This window comes from Uloborus diversus, chromosome 4 (genome assembly GCF_026930045.1).
Source record: "Uloborus diversus isolate 005 chromosome 4, Udiv.v.3.1, whole genome shotgun sequence".
Lineage (NCBI taxonomy): Eukaryota > Metazoa > Arthropoda > Arachnida > Araneae > Uloboridae > Uloborus > Uloborus diversus.
Window position 1 is genome coordinate 24,903,319 of NC_072734.1, and position 18,058 is coordinate 24,921,376.

At 32.7% G+C, this 18,058-nt stretch overlaps 1 protein-coding gene across 2 annotated transcripts in view; it reads right to left on the bottom strand.

Annotated features, from left to right (window-relative positions):
- LOC129219744 (apoptosis-stimulating of p53 protein 2-like) overlaps positions 1-18,058 on the bottom strand; it is a 96,364-nt gene that overhangs the window by 20,108 nt on the left and 58,198 nt on the right. For both annotated transcript variants that reach the window (XM_054854035.1, XM_054854034.1), the window contains exons 2-4: positions 7,897-8,179; positions 3,117-3,298; positions 1,575-2,204 (exon numbers count right to left, since the gene is read on the bottom strand). In XM_054854035.1, coding sequence (XP_054710010.1) covers positions 1,575-2,204; positions 3,117-3,298; positions 7,897-8,179 — 1,095 coding nt within the window. The remainder of the gene's footprint in view (positions 1-1,574; positions 2,205-3,116; positions 3,299-7,896; positions 8,180-18,058) is intronic.

Sequence of the window (18,058 nt, forward strand, 5' to 3'; positions counted from 1 at the left end):
AAATTTTTACAAGCTTAATGATCATCATAAGCAAAATATATTTTTAAGTGGGTTAATTAGAGTCCATGTTATCAAAAGACAACGACCCCGGAATAACACCAATGGACCAAGATCTCAGTCTTTTGAATGTTTTATTAGACTTAACGGCCAAGATGTTGGTGTTTGCAAAAAATATTTTACAGAAACATATCAAATAAGTAACGGGCAACTATATAATTGCTATTCAAAGGAAGATCTGAAGGCCCACCGGGGTCAACATATTCCAGGTAACAAAATACATGATTCCCATGTACGAAAACATATACATAAGTTCCTTTCCTGCTATTTCAAGCAATTATACAAGTCATAATCCCAGACGCAGATACTTAAATTCAGAACTTTCTATTGTAAAAGAAAGAACCCTTTCAGAGTTATAGAAATGAATCCACAAGAATTTCTTTCCACAAAACCATTGAAAGAAGCTGTTACCAGCAGAAAAAAATCAACAAGTAGACTAACAGTCAATTGGCTTAATATGAGATGGATAAAATTGGAAAGGTCAAACCCAAGCAGCATTAAGTTCAAACATAATTTTGACGAGGTTGACACCTTTCATGTAATTGATATTAAAAAAGAAATAGGTAGGCCAGTAAATTTAAAAAATATAACTCAACCTATATTATATCCTAATGGCAGAACAATTTCAAGAGAAACAAAAAAAGACATATGTTTATTAAAGTATATACCTCCAATTAAACACTACTTTTACAGGACATTAAGGACAACACGTGGAAATCAAGATTTACATTTAAATAACTCGCCAGAAGATGATGTTTATTATGATGAATAAACAGAGAACTTATGACCCAATAAATGTTATTTTATTATTTTTACATAAATTTCTTATATTTTTCAGCTGCCAAAAGGTATAAGTCCTAAAATTTTTACGATGCTGTCATTATTTCAATAAATACTTACGTTTTTATTAACACATCCTGTACATATCTTGTTTTTTTGCAAAGTTTACACCTCGAAAAAAGACTGCATACACTTTTCCAATTAAATTAATAAACCAAGAATTTTAAAAACTAATGTATCAAAAAACATTACTTTTCTCAGTTTTTGTGTTTTGGACTTAACCGCAGTGGCTTCTGAGCGGCTCATATATTAATGCTATGTTATAAAATCACTTTATTTCATTTGCAATCTTAATCACTTTTGAAAATGAAACTTGAATATTACAGGAAATGTCTTTACCTGAAGATGTGCGATGCGACTCCTATGCAATGTGCAACGATTTTATGCGTGTGCTGATTTGATTGTAAAGAGACAGAACTTTTGCTTTTGTGGGAAGAAAGTGCAGTTGTTTTGAGAGAAAGGGCATTTTTCAAGTGGACACTCAATAAAAGGAAAGTTAGCATTAAGTTGATGGGAAAAAATTGTGTTCCGTAATACTTTGGTCATTAATGGAGGAGGATTTTGTTTAATAGAAGTGGTCAGACAGAAGGTTCACTGTATGTATATAGCTTTGAACATAATGCAGATAGCAAAATAAATTAGCATTAAATGAAAAATGAGTAGAATAAATTACATACCAGACTCAGGTTAGATTCAACATCACTTTTCTTTTGAGTTTCAGAGATAACTCTATTGTTTGAATTATAAGCACTGTTGAATGGACGGGGTGAAAAGTTGCACATGTTCGGCGATGGCTTAACAATGGACATAGGTGGATTACTTTTATTGCTCGTAGAGTAATCGGGGTGGGCAGACCAAGACTCATCTTCCGTTGAGGATGACAGAGAATCCTCGCACTGCTTTCCTTTTAAAGTGAACTTCGTATTGTAAGGAAGGGTCTGGTACTTGGGGTCATTTTTTGTCAAACAAAACTCTCCCAGATCTCCTTTATGAGATCCATGTAGCTTGGCTGCCATGTCGTCCCGGGTATGTTCCGGATCAGATGTCTCACGGATCATAGGCTCTACGGTGACAATTTGTGCTGCGTGGTAGACATTGTTGTTGATAGAATTGACAGAAGTACGTGCCAGAGTAGAATTGTGAATCTGAGAAGCAAGCTGCTCATTCAAAAGGCACTTTCGGTGAAGGCGTTGCGTAAGCTCGTTAATTTTTGCGTCCAATACAGCGATATCTTGATGCCTCAGTGAGATGTTTTCTCTCTGCTGGCAAATGTAGTTGTTTTGCTGTTCAGCTACTTTTGTTCGATACTAAAAATATAAAATGAAAACTGATGATTAATTACACTTGGGAGAAACAAAATCAGCATATTAAGCAACCAAATTTTTAGGCTGAAAAAATTGAATTACTGAGGAACCCCAATTTTACGTTTTCTGTTGGACCAGTGATAAAAAATGTTTCTAGTGGGAAAACTTAAAATCAGGGCAGTGTTGGAAAACAAATAAAGTAGAGGGAAAATGTGTAATCTCCACTTGTTTTTATATACAAAGCACAAAATTGCATTTTTTTTTTTTTTTTTTTGGCAAATTTGCTTCTCAACTAGCATTAATAAATAAAAATAGTTTTAGAGTTTTTATGCTTAAAATTGCTTGACATCCCCTAGATTATTTCCTCTTTCTCATCATTATCATCAAAAGCAGGTAGTCCTAGATCTGCATTGTTTATATAAGTATTACTGATTCAATGAAACATTTCCAACTTGCATGAATAATTCTTGCAGAGTGAACACTCGCAACTTTTAAAAATGAGTTAAGTGAATTCAAATGACGAGTTTAATGCACAGGTTTTAAAAAAGAAGGATTGTCTGATAAATGAATCATTAAAAAAGAACATTACCTATTTCTGGATTAGAAAATCCTTCCAAAATTGTCTTTTAAAAATAAATCAGCACATTTAAATTTTTGTATCTGCGTCACGGGATTCTAATTACAATAAAATACATTTCTATCAAAACTTTTGAAGAAATAAATTCCTTTTGTTACATAATGAACTTTTTGAAAAGACTTCAATGAAATTGAAAGGTAGGACGGACTGACCAAGATAAATTAAACAAATAGGGCATTCGTTAAGTACTGAAAAACATGTTATGAAGACTTAATTAATGAAGGGGATTAAACAGCTATTGTCAATATTGTTTTCAACTTAAAATACAAACAATTTACCATTAATTCTCTCTTTAAATTTTCAAGTTCAGAAGAGGCAGAAGACACAATGTAATTTTTTCTGTTGTTACTGCTCCTAATTTCATCCAACTGCCTTGAAAGCTCTTCAACTTTACTAACAGCAAGATTAAGTTCCTTTTCTTTCTCACTAAATAATGCTCTAATTGAATCCAGCTCAGCCCCTTGAAGGAAAAAGTTTCAATCATTATGCAGATATTTATGATCATTACCATTACAAATATGAAACACTACTAAGCAAGAAACTGTAGGATCGTGTAATCATGAAAAAGTGCTAATTGTAAGAGCGCAGTAAAACATGTTTTTCGTCTCATTATTTGCCCTTGTTTCTCCTTTATCGAAAACAAGGTTTTAAAGTCTGCCAAGATTTTCAGAAAAGTTACTGAATTGCGAGTTCAGGCATGAAGTGGAAGACACCATTTGCACACTTTGTAGACGAATTTCCTGCCACATGCAGCTGGTGAAGTCTTATTACCTTCCATTTCTTATCAAGTCTTTAAATTTGATAACTTTCCTAAAAAAATCTGGCAGACTTCAAGACCTTATATCTCGATAACGGGGACACAAGGGCAAATAATTTATGCGTCAAAAAATGTTTCCCATGCCCAGTGTTTTTAAAAGTCACAGCCGAGCACTGATGCCACATTGAGCTAGGGAACCAAAAATTAATCAATACTAATTTATCAGGGTTTACTTCGGTGGTTAAAAAAAACTTTTTCAGCTAGAGTCCATGACACCCCTTACTTTTTTTAGACTTATTGATAGTATTATGCTGTAACAGTTTTAGCTTCATACTTAAATTTTAAGAGGGTGCTCAAAGACCCCTGAATTTAACATTAGCCGTAGCATAGAAAATGCCACAAATTTATAAACATTTAATTTCCCAAGCTGTTTCTTTGTAAATAATTATTTCATTGCAATGTATGTCACTAGTGTATATTATGATATGTAGCACCATTTTTTCTGTTCTATGTTTTTTTTAAATCCCCCTCCCCATACTTATGAAGTTTGGAGGAAGGGGTTGTGCAGCACCCTATTAGATGAAATAGGAAGCTAAAATTCTTCGATTATATTTAGAGATGTAAAATTTACGGAAATTTTGAAATGGCGTAAAAAAAAATTTTACCGGGTTTTTTCGGGAAAAATTTTTATGAATAAAAATAGGATTTCTTAATAGCTCTGTGTTTCTGGGAACATAAAAAGGGTTAACTATTAAAAAATATATGCAATCCAAACGTCTTTTTCTGCTTGACAGAAGTACACATAAAGGTAAGTTTAATTAAAAAAAAAAAAAACCCTTTTTGTTTTATAACTGAAAGCTTTCTTGGTCAAACACTAGAAATAAGTCAAGGCATCGTTCAACCAATAATATTTGGTGTGTCCAATTATAACAATTACATTTTCTTTTTTGAAAACTTTTTTGAAACTTGAAATAGAAATTGTAATTTTTGACTTTCAAACATGATTGATACTGTTTGAAAGAAAAATAAGTATGATTTCCTTACAATGTAACTTTACTGCCTGAAAATGAAAGCTATTGAGTTGTTTTTTTCCAATCCAGTCTAAGTTCAAATAAAAACTAAATTGGTTTTTCTTTTCAACAGAAACCACGAACCAAAACTGCGTAATGATTTTTAAAGCTGACCCAAAATCAAAAATGGAGTTTCAGTTTATTCATACGGCCGTGCTAAGCTCAATAGTAAAAGTAGTCATACCTGCACTTTTGAACAAAACTGAGTTATTATAACCAAGTTTTTCTCAATTTCGTATTTTACTTAATAAATAAAATGTTTTAGGGTCATTTGATATGGCACATTAAAGAAAATTCTGATAAAAAAATTAAAAAAAAAAAAAAGACAAATGAATCAAATGTATGGATGAGCCAAACTTTAAAACACAACATCTTGGTTTGAACTCAACTGCAGATTCCGTTTCCGTGCTTAGCATGGCAGTATTCTAAGTACAAACTGGGTAAATATTTAAATAGATGTGAGAAAGGGCTGACTTGTAGAACCAACCCCTTACAAGTCAGTCTTTTTCCACATTTATGTAATATTTACACAGTTTGCATTTAGAATACTTTTCAATTAATATGAATGTTTTTCTCGCTAACACTGGTTGCTTCATACAACACCAAAGCCTAAAATTGGTTGATATTCTAAAATTTAAATTGATTGCTGATTCTACAGGAACTTTTTGTTAAAAAAATTCTGAAAAAAAAAAAGACATCGGAATCAAATGTATGCAAAAGCCAAACTTCAAAACACATCTCAGCTTGAGCTCAATTGCAGATTCCACTTTTGTGCTCAGCACGGCAGTATACAGTGTGCGGGGGAAAAAAAAAAAAAAAAAACGGACAAACATTGCATCATTGAATGGAAGTAAAGTATTTTCATTTTAATGTCTTATTTTTGTCTCTCACTTTATTAGAAAATAATTTACAATTTGTCTCCTAGTTTATACATTCTTTTTTCCTACAATTTTAAGCAAAAGATCTATTTTAAAGTTGTTCTACCAAATAGAACCCCAGTTCGTTTGCTTATTACGCCTTAGCAAACAATATTTGATGCGGTATGCTGCTTCAAGTGGCTTGGTTGATGTCCGGAAAGTGCACAAAAATAAACAGTGAACATTTCGGTAAATTTTCAGGTCATCCAAAAGTGAGTTCAAAGAAATTCTTGAGTTTCCACGAGAGAAGTTGCTCGTAAAATGGGGGAATTTATGACCAATAAGTGCAACTAAAAGCAAAAACAGCTCAAACAGAAGTTTTGAGTTCCAAAAAGTTCAGGCATTTGTATGATTCCAAAGATGCCAGAAAGGTTTGAGACGGGCACAATGGAAGAAATACCTTTCACTGATTTACCATTCCACCAGCTCATACTTACAGCTTTTACTTTGATTCTTTAATAAGGTTTAAAATTTAGCTTAATAAGTCTATTCGACCAACTTAAAGTTTTGTTGTGAGAAGTTCTTGTGAAATTTTGCTTGATTAATAGAAATGTATGCGGCTTATGGCTGCCCTTACCTTGGCCACCCGCGTGTGGTGCACGCGCACAAACCTGTTAGAATCGGCCTTGAAAGTGATAAAAAATTCTCTGGTTTTTTTGTGGATGACGGCCATAAAATGAATCAAAAAGTGTACCAGAAGGACATTTTAGAAACTGCTGTACTTCTGTGGACCTAAGAGCACTTCAACATAGTAATGTGGATGGGACATTTCAATTTGACTCCACACCAGTTCATAAGGCCAAAAAAACAAGAGTGGCGCAAAGGGCATTGGTTTCGACATAATATCATCTTCAGAGTTTACACTCTACTTGCGAGACCTCAATCTCATTTATTACTGTATGATTTGCTTTAAAATTAAAGGTCTACCCTAAACTACACATAAGTTTGGACTCTCTAAACCATTTGCTTCATAGGGAATAGGATTGATTAACAGACTTGCGGCCCGTGAATGAAAATTTCAATAAGCAGTTGCACCTCTGTATCACTTTAAAAGGCGGCCAGTTTGAAACCAATTAATTTTGATTGCTGAAGGTCTTCTCATATTATTATTTTTTGTGTTTTGTTAATTAATTTATTTTTAATAAAGCTACAAGGAAAATTATTTGCCATGTTTTTTCGCCGCATCCTGTACATTTGTTTTGCACATTCAGCAGAAACATAGTTCTTTGATTAAAGTTATGAATTTTTCTGAAGAAGGAAAATTAATTCTTCACTAAGGATATTGGTTTAATTTTTTTTGCTAAAAGTATGAAATTTTTTGATTCATATGCAAATTATATTATGATATAACAGGTTGCATTATCAAAGTTAGAGTGTTTCAACATACAAGAACCGATTTTCTGCAAACGACGTTCGCAAAAAAATTTTTGGCTCTGCAGAAATTTTTTTCAAACTGCTAACGTTAATTGGGAAAATAATTTCTGACTGTTATCTCTAAGTATATTACTATCCACAAGACTAAAAATATTGAGAAGAGTCCTGTTTTCTCGGAGTTTTTTTTTTACATGTATTTTTGAACCACCATAGAGTCTACCTAGTTTCGCTTTTAAAACCTTTTCTGGCACAAGTCATTAAAATTTTGAAAAATAATGAAAACTCTATGAGTGGGTTTAATGGATTATTTAGACATGGATTTTAGCTATAGCACATAGATATATATATATTTTTTACAGTGGGTGGTGTTCTCATTTGTTCACACCACCTACCTAAGGCAGGAAAATAACCTGTTTATGCAATCAAAAATTTAATTTAAATCTTTTGTAAAAATAATATGATTGAACACCTCAGGGAAAATAAAGAAAATGGGTCAACTGTTTTAGTACAAATTAAAAACGTTAAAATCTTACAAAAATTCACATTTTTGAGCTCAAAAATTGGGGTGATTTGAACAAGAAATTGAGCCAGGGGAAAAATCCATTTTTGTTCTGCTGCTGACTATGATCCTTCCCAAGAACAAAATACTATCTTTGCAGTAATTTTTGTGGTTTTAAAGATACATTTTTCCCCCTAGAAACTTTTTAATCAGTGTCTTTTTTGTGACCAATGTGCAAATTAAGGACAGTGTAAAAAAGTTTCAATGGAGAAAAACTCCTGTTATATCATTAACAATCACAAAGCTTGCTTTATATGTTCCACTACAGTTCCATTTGAGAACCGGAAAAATTGTTTATTGGCTACCTATAAATTAAAATGCCAACATTTAGCCCCCCCTAACTTCAAAATTCACCTATGCAATAAAACACAAAATTCTTACCCAAATTTCCATTGTTGGTTTTTTGTTGTTCTACCTGGCCTCTTAATGCCCTTAGCTGACGTAATTTTAGTTCTTGAGTTTCAACTTTGTCCCGTAAATTTTGTATACAAGAGGTGTCCAATTGCTGTTCAGCTAGGTTATGATGACGAGCTTCTTGTTGCTTTAAAAATTTTAGCCTTTGTTCCTTAGCAACCAAAAGTTGCTGCTGTGCTTCAATTTGATGCTGCTGACGAGCAGCCATTTGTCTTAATTCTGCAAGCGTCATTTCTGCGTCTTCTGGTAACTGAAATTGAAAATTAGAAGTTTACACTAAAGCATGATTTTCATAATATATTTCATTCTACAAATTAAATTCATCAATAATATGTAATACAAATACGACAACCAGTAACCTGGGCCCCACCTAGGCCGGTCCTATTCAATTTATCTTTTCCCAATAAAGATCAAGAGCTTTCTTAAAACTATTTATCACAACAAAAGTAATAGCTGCTTCTAGTAAACTATTCCAAATGTGTGTGTGTGCACTTGTTGAAGTAGTAACTTTACCTGATTTCAAGCATACATTGGAATTTGAAATGTTCAAAACAAAATAATGACCCCTGGTTTTGCCATCTGTGCAGAAAATTAGCCCATAAACTTTCCCGATTTTATTAAACTTACGCAAACCATATCCCCTCTTACTCTTCTTTAGTCAAGATATCAGGTTAACAAAGCAGCCTGAAAATTAATTTTAACAGATGCATTTTTTTTAACTTAAAAACTTTTACCTCCTCTGGGAAAATTATATGGACATCCACCCAGTGGAATTGCTACAGGGGTAGAGTTTGCCCCAGTTGTCAAACATCTGTGGGGTGACACCCAAAGTGGAATTTAAAGTGTTGAAAAATATGAAACTAAAATGCATTTTTAAGACTACAAATTTGACATTTTTCCGAGGGAAAACCCACGGACCCCCCCCCCCCACATCATAGAGTGAATATTATATCCAGGGTTAAGTTCATATTGTCAACACATAGACCTGGTAATGACTTTCCCATATACCTAAAAACTGAACTCCCATTATCTTTCCTTGTGTTTGAGATACGTTTGAAATAATTAAGGTGGCATCAATTTCTTACAGCCCCTTATTTTTTTTTGACATCTTGATGGCCTGTACAACTGTATCTAGAGCAAGTTATATTCAAAGTGTAAATTATTTTTATTTCTTTCTTACATTAGCCATTCTCTTAAAATTGCGTTATAACAGAAATGTAGTTGTTTCTGAAAATTGTATAAATTTTATGTTTACATAGAATACTGAAATTTTTTTTTTTTGCATTTGTAGAAGGGCGCAAGGGGGGGGGGGGCGATACCACAAATTACCTCTTCTACGAGTGTGACCCAAGCTAGGAACGCCACTGCACCCACCTATCCAGGGCCTGATTACTGCAAAGGCCTACTAGGCCTGGGCCCCCTTTTCCTAAGGGGCCCCAAATTACTTAAAGAATTATACACAGCATTACAACTATACAAAAAATTCACACATTTTTAAAATAATAATCTTTAGGGGGCCTCAAAATTATTGTGGGCCTTGGATCTCACTTTTAGTTAGTCGGGCTTTGCACCTATCCCCAATTAAACAAATAAAAACACTGTATTTGACTTTGGTAATTTGCTGTTGATTTAAATTCCACACAAAATTTTGTAGCATTCTCCAAAATAAATTCCTTTGATAATGTAGTGTTTACAAAGAGAGTTCAATAAAATGTATGAATACCTTCTCTAGACAGGAATAGAAAACTGATCTATACAAGATACTTACCCAATTTCAAAAAAATTACTTTATAAAATTGGATTTAATTTTATAAAATCCAATTATAAAAACTTCTATAAGTCATATTGTGTTGTGACTAGAAAGTCGCCCGTCAAGGTATGACGGATGAAAATTTCTTCTCTTCTGGGTCATTCCACGTCAACTCAACCACAAAAATGGGATTTTAACACCCACCGTATCGGAATTTGATCAAACTTGGTATACTTCATCCCTTTATGCTTGCAAGCAACCCCCTAATTTTTTTTCTTCCAGTATCAATGCGTTTTGATCTTATAATCCTTTGAAACTTGGCGATTTTACATTTTTTGTCATTTTCGAGACCTCAAACTGAGATGTTGTTTATAAAAAAAATTATTTCTTGGTAACTAATGCTATAATCTTTTTGAAAATTTTTACCCAAAATATAACGACTTTGAACATGTTGAAAAAAATATTTTAACAATCTTAGTTTGCACAAAATTTTTTTAAAAAATTAGAAAATTGAAAATTTTGAATTTTTTTTTTCAAAAAAAGGTGTTGGCAAAAATCTGAATTTCAACAAAAGGGTCAGCTTTAAAAATCATGATTTTTTTAAAAAAATGATCATGAATATGTACTCTAACTTATGCAATGAAAAACATTAGGGGATTTTAAGGGATTCCCCCCCCCCCCACATTCTGGAAAAAAACGTAAATCAATCTCTTCCATATTCTTAAAAACAGAATTGTCAACAATTATGAAAAAAATTTAAATATACAGTGTGTTGAATATGGAACTCAAATAAAAAAAAAACTAAGCTTCTATTTTATTTGAAATAGTTTAAAATTTGTCAAATCAACCACAAAAATGGGATTTTAACATCTACCATCTAGATTTTGATGAAACTTGGTATACTTCCTTATTTTGTGGTTAAAAGCAAACCCTTAGTTTCTTTTGTTTCAATGTCAATGTATTTTAATTTTATAAACTTCTGCAATTTTTCGATTCTGCCTTTTTTTTTGTCATTTTCAAAGACACTAGGACTGAGCTGTTAATGGAATAAAAAATGTTTCTCGGCAACTAATATTACCTTTTCGAAAATTTTCATAAAAAATGTTAAGATTTTGAATATTTTTATAAAAAAATATTATAATAATCTTAGTTTATACAAAGAATTTTTTAAAAATCAGAAAGTTAAACATTTTTGATTTTTTTTTTGGTCAAAAAAACATTGTTGAAATTCTAAATTTTTAACATCAGAGTCAATTTCAAAAATCATGATTTAAAGAAAAAATGATCATGAGTATATGCTCTAACTTTTCCGATGAAAAAAGTTATGGGTCTTTTAGGGATTCTGTCCCCTCAACCCTAGAAACAACGAAAGCATCATAGAGAAAAGTTCTTCCATGTCTTTGAAACAAGAGTTCCTAGCAATTATTTAAAAAATTTAAACATAAAGTGTGTTAAATATTGAACTCAAACATATAAATTTAATATTCAATTTTTTTTTATTAGAAATAGTTAAAAATTGTTTAAAATATGGACATTCTGAAAATAAGACATCATGAAATTCAAAAGTTGCAAACAACAATATCTGCATATGGATTACTGCATTTTAGTCCAGACAAGTTAAATTAAAAGTAAAGTCTTAACACCAATTCATAAGCATGCAGTTACTAGCATTTTCAGGATCTGCGCCCCCCCCCCCCCTGCGTTTGAGAAAGATTGCTATCGTGGAACTGTTTTTCCATTATCGTTTTACTGCTGTGCAACAACAAATTCATCCTTTTAATTTCTTGAAATTACATTTATCACCCCTTAAAAATTAATGGCCTGATTGTTTAGTAATAATATGTTCTAAATAAAGTAAATTACCTTTCCTCCTCCCCTCATAGAAAATGAAGAAATAAATTAGTAATTTGTGCACCTCTCGTATTTAATGGATTTTTATATTTTTTAATGACAGTTGGAAAACAATTTTTTATTTGCATGGAAATATTAATAATAGAATGAAATGAACCTTCTTTACGGAGATATCAGTACATAAAATGTAAAAAAGAGCAGAGACAGTCGTAAGAAACTATTATCTTGATGTTTATTTTATTATAATTAATGTGCAATAACTTTTTAGTAACTTCAGTTAAATAATGTTTAATGACAACTTTAATGCTAAACAATCCTTCATTCCCAGGCCCAGATCTACAACTTTTGGGTTCCACTGGAAATATCAAAAAGCCCTATATACGTTTTTTTCCAACTCGTATCTGAGATGCCCATTTTATTCGAAGTCGCTACGTAAACTTGAACAGGATTAAAACTTTTTCAGCACAAATTCAAAGTTCACCGTTTAAAACAAAAATTATACTATCCCTTCACGGATTTTACAAGGTGAATCCCAAAGGTCAAACCAAGTGATTTACTTTAATTATTATTACTTTAATTAAATGTAACCTAAGTTTAAGAAACAGTGTTTGCGCTCAACTATCCGTAACTTGGGTCCCAGGGACCCATTAATGAAATAGATTTGAGTCCTTTGGTGGAAAAAATGAGTCCCTTAAATTTTAAACAGAAAATCTTAGCATATAATTGAATAATATACAACTATTTATTCTTAGGGAAAAGAAACTATCCACATAGTTATTTAAAAAAGGTATGAAATAAACTAAATTGGTTAATTTTGCCCTTTTTTTCGGTGATTATCATATTTTCAAATAATACACTTGCAAGACTTAGTTATTTGAGAAACTATTTAGTCAGTTATGAGGTAAACTCAAAATTTACTTTAAAGTTTGATTTTACCATGAAATAAAAAACAAATGCCTTTGATTGATCAAGCAGAGAGCACTCCCTTAACCTTTGCTTTCATAAACATTTTTCTAGGTGAAAAAAAGCAAACAGCCCCCCCCCCCCCGTCCATGAATTATCATTGGCGATTTCATAGAAATAGAAAAAAATCGCAAGCGAATTAACCCAACGCAAAAAATCGCGATCGCAAGAACGAAACATTTTCTCACATGAGTATGAAAATTGCTCATTTGCAATCTTAAATTAGAAAATTTGACTTCATTTTGACTCTTACAAAATATCTGTGTTGGCTTTCGTGCTATTTTTAAAATCTCGCCATTTTCAAAATGGCGCGATCGATTAATAAGTGACTTTTGCAAGTCCAAATAAAAATAGCCCATCAGAAATAGGTGAATTACTAGAAAGTGAACAAGGTTAAAGTGCTTTTGTATAAAATTCATACTCATAAGCAATTTAAGAAGAAAAATGTGAAGTTCAGAACTTTGTGTTTTGCGCAATCGGGAAAATGTTCGCCTTAAAATAGATAAGCTTTTACTACTCGGTTGTCCTGTATTAATCCTGAAGATTGCATTGAAACCACTTTTACTTTTGATCTTTGTTGTTTTTAGGAATTTCTCCAAGATAAAAGTTGAGGGAGAACTTATTCTTAGAATACAGTACAATGGGCTATTTATGAACAGGCAATATTTTGCTCCTTGAGCTCTGCCCAGGAGGTCACTGTAAGCTCCAGTCTTAGCACTAAAATTCCATTGACTGGTCAACAGTAGGGGTGCGTTTGAATAGCTGATAAAGAGATAGGGTCATTTTAATCCTTTTCTGTTGATTCTCCTGGTTATTGAAGCTTAAAAGCATTCACAGATAGATCTTCAGCATTTTCCACAATTTTTTTTTCTGGTTTTTATCTTTTGGGTGTTCTGGGTCCCTAGGACCCGGAATTTTCGCGGAAGTTGCGTCCCTTTCCCACGAATTTGCGTAAAAAACCTGCTATAGCACGTAAACGCGAACCCTGAAGAAAGTTGTCTTACGTGAGACTACATAATCTATGGTTGCCGTTTCTGAAAATTTAGGACTGACAACATTCTAAAACCTGAAAAAATATTTAAAAAAAAAACTTTAAAAATGGTTATTTCAATAATTTTTGTATGTAATTTTGAATTTTTTACGGGGGTGGGGGAAGGGGTACCCATCGAGACTCCCCGCCCTGCTCCACCCGAAGGCTTTTCAGGGAACTAGCGAAAGTTCTCATAGTTTTTGAAAATTTCAGAGTGTTTTCAAAATATTTTACTTCATTCCACTCTCACCCCCTGGCTATGACCTACCCCCCTAAAATAAAATCCTGTATCAACCCCTGTTGGTGGTTGAAGTCATTGTGTGTATGGGGGGGAAGGGGGAGAGAGAACGTGAATTTAATTTGAATCATGCATTTATATAAAAACTGGTTTACTTATACCAATTATTTAAAAATAGTTACTTCCATGAAATGAAAGTAGCTAAAAAGTTGCTTTTTCACCTATTGAATGAAATAAGATGTTCACAAATCTAGAGTGATCAATATCAACAAATTTTTGAAAAAAAAAAATCAAAAACACCTGATTTATTTAAAAAAAAATCACAAACCCTGAAATAAAGTGCAGAAAGCAATTTTTACTGTTGATATTACACATGGATGCACATCATTTGCAAATGCAGAGCAATAATGTAGCATATTTTACATCAATATTTTGCTTTCAAATATGTGCCAAATTTTAGAAAAAAAAAAGCTTTGTTTTGCTTTGCCTACAGCTTCAAGTTAATTAGCAGGTGAAATTCTGTCTTACTTTTGCTTCTCAAGAAAGCATACCTGCCAGCTAAAACTACGTTTCACAGAAGTTGAAATACTATTTTTAACAGGAACGAGCTGATGTGTGCATCACATGACTTCCTTTTACTCCAATTTAATGTCATTTCCCCATTATTCGCTATTTTAATGTGATTCAATATTTATTCTCTAAATATCACCAACAATGGCCAAATTGAAACCAAAAAAAAAAAAAAAAAACTCCGCCAAATTTGTCGCCAAGTTGGCGACAAAACTTGGCGACCAAAAGACTGGCGATATATCGCCAAGTGTCCGACAAATTATAACGCCACTTGAGTTTACATCGAAATTAACAATGATTTCCCCCCCAAAAAGGTGCAAAAGACCCCCTTAGGAACATCCGAAAGCAACCAAAAGGGGAGGTGCACAACTAGACCCCACTACGAGTCTATGTACCAAATTTCAACTTTCTAGGACATACCATTTTTGAGTTATGCGAGATACATACGCACATACATACAGACGTCACGAGAAAAGTCGTTGTAATTACCTCGGTGATGGTCAAAATGGATATTTCGCGTGTCTATACATTCTTAGGCACTTTTCCGCATGTGGTCGAATCGAAAAAAAAACTCAACATTCATTTCGGGGTGAGCAAAATGGAAATTAAGGGCGATTTTTGAGTGAAAATTTTTTCGCGAATACAATACTTCCTTTTTTGTAAAAGGAAGTAAAAAACATTGGCAACAAAATATTTCTAAGTGGAAAATATAGGAAAATTTGTATTATAGTACTTACAAATCATTTATTTTCTGAAGATAAAATCAGAAACAGTTGCTTTCCTTTTTAGCACATGTGATTTTTTCAAAACATAATTTTCCATTTCAGTTATGGATGATATATAGTGTTTTTCTTGTTTTTCAAAGAAACACTTAAGTCTCTCCAGCATTTGAAACATTTTTCATACTGGGACCTTTGATCTCAATTTCTTCATCTGATCATGATACATTAATTTGTTTTTGTGCACAATATCGAGAGGTACTTCATTTTCTGACAGACACCTGTTTCACACATTCTAAATCATAATTGATTTCAGCATAACACCCATAGTTTAACACTTCTACCAATTTCATTTTTTTTTTAGAAATTTGTTACAGCATTTCATCTTTTTCGTCAAAACTTTCATCTTCTTTTGCCTGACAAATCATTTAAGCATTTTTCCTTTGCTTTTTAAAATCAACATAGCAGAGGCAATTCTTGGTCTTTTCTGAATTCCATGCTGTAAGGTTACCCACTTTGTAATATTCACCTTCTTCCAACTTCCAGTCCGTAAACGGTAATGAAGGTCATTTCAAGTTACATATTAGTGTCATTGTAAAAAACACCAGGAATAGTGTTCGTTGAATTCGGTCGCTGTATTAGATTAGATGATGCAGAACGGTCGTTATACCGGAAGCAAATTAACATAGAGTTCATTGGAACAAAGTTGGGACTTTTACCACTGGTTGTTATAATGGATTGGTCCTTATAATGAGTGGTCGTTATAATGAGCGCCGACTGTATTACTATTTAGGCAGGTGTCCACCCCCTAACTAGCAAGGGCGCACCCTCCCAAAAGCAAGAGCCCCCTCAAAATTTTGATGCTGCAGTCTGCGAAATGCCCCCCCCCCTCCTCCCAGGTGGGCACCCCTGATTTAGGCGATTCATAAATTGAACAAATTAATCATTTGCTATGTTATAAGAACCCATGAAATACAAAGAATGTATTATTTTCTTATTTCATGAATTTTTTTTTTTTGTTTAAATGAGAGCCCAAAATGAGCACTTAATGATTGTGAGGATAAAGAGGTTTTTTGGGGCTTTCAAATTTTATTCAAAATTTGGACTTAAACAGTAGGTTGATTTTTAATCTATTAAAACTGCCTAAATAAACATTTAAAATGATAATCAAATCTAAGTTCATTTTTGCTTGAGTATTATTCATAACATTTAGCCTCCAGTCTCCCTCTTTTTGTTAATTTTATTTCACACGCGAAATTGCTTAATTGCTAATTTAATATAGAATAAAAGTTAAGATTGCACAATTTAACATATGGGTGCTTCAGGGGAAATTAAAAGAAAAACGGGAAAAAAAAATTCATGCATCCTCCCCCCCCCATTTTAAGACACTAAAAAAACTTCTTTCAAAAAGAAAAGTTCAGAGAAGAAGAAAGACAAACATACGTAAAATTTGTTTGGAATTTTTGATTGATGTATGTTTTTCCTATTTTAAAATTCTAACAGTGGTGTTCGGTATTCTAGTTGCATTCCGAAAATTTTAACAAACACATAACGCATATTTGAAAAAAAAAAAAAAAAAAATGTCTCCTCTGTCAAACACTTTGAAATTAGCTGTCAGTTACAAATAGCTAAGTTAAAATAGCAAGGAGGGGAAACGAAGTTTAGTGAACTGAAGGTATTAGAGAAATAAATGGATTAAAATAAAAGCAAACTGAAAAGGTTGGCAGTACGCCAAATACAAGCAAGTTTCACTTTCAACCGCATCTGTAAGAACGACTCGAAGCACGTTTTTGTTTCTGTCAACAATTAATAACGTAATTAGTAAAATTTTGCTGTTCATCATATGGGAGAAAAATAAAAACAATCTAATTAAATAAACATAATGTATCTTACTACTAGCTGCATTGCCCGGCTTTGCCCGGTCTACCTTGAAAAAAACCATTGCGTCAAGTGAAGTATTTTGAATAACCAGGATTAAATGAAAGAAAAAAAAAAAAACCATCATGCAAAATTTTCTCGCCAAACAATGACGATAGATACTAAAATACTTTTAAGAAATTAAATTAAAATGAGAAAGATGAATTTAAAAGGCGTAACCATGGAAACACAAAATAAAATAAGTTTAAGAATTGAAAATGAGAAAGATGGAAATAAGCAATGGATTCAAAAAGCGTTACCGTGGAAACGCAAAATAAAATGGTTAAAAACTTGAATAGAGAACAGATTTTTGAACTTCATTTAATTCGCTTGTAACTTTTTTTCTAATGGAGATAGAGGATTAAACTTTCGACCTTAGGTCGAGTTAGATCTGGAGTAAAAAAAAGCAGCTCTTTCCAATGCTGTCAAAAAGAAAACTGTGGGACAATTCCTTCACATTTTATTGATGGATTTAATGAAGAAAGTAGTGCCTAAATTTCAGCTAAGCCTAAAAAAATTCGAGCTAAAAACGTAAAAAACTCCCGTCGCAATTAAGTTGGAGCATTGGAACAAATTGCGTAGAACGCGAAAAACTCTTCCCTTTCCAACGATATGTAATATTACTATTTGCGAGTAATTTTTCACCCCCATATTAGGACTCGACCGATGCATCGGCGCCGTTGTTTCAACAATTTAGCCATCGGCATCGGCGGCCGATGCTAACTTGCAGGAAACATCGGCCCATCGGCCTTAAAATACATCGAAAAGCCGATGGAATTGGCCGATGTTTTTGAAAAAAAAGGACCTCTGTTGTTTTACTTTTTAATACAAAGTAAAGGGAGTTATTGTTTTTATATAAATTGTTTACTTAAATTTCAGTATGAATTTCTATTTTAGTCACAACTGGAAGAGTTTTTAATACTGCATTCAGGTACCAAACAAGTTAATTGTTGCGTTGTTTCTTGCGGATGAATGTACGTATGTATCTCTTATAAGTCATAACTCAAAAATGGTAGGGTCTGGTGGGGGAAAGTGGTCAATGGGGTAAAGTGGTCAGTCGTCAAATAAATGGCTATAGCTTGGAAATAAAT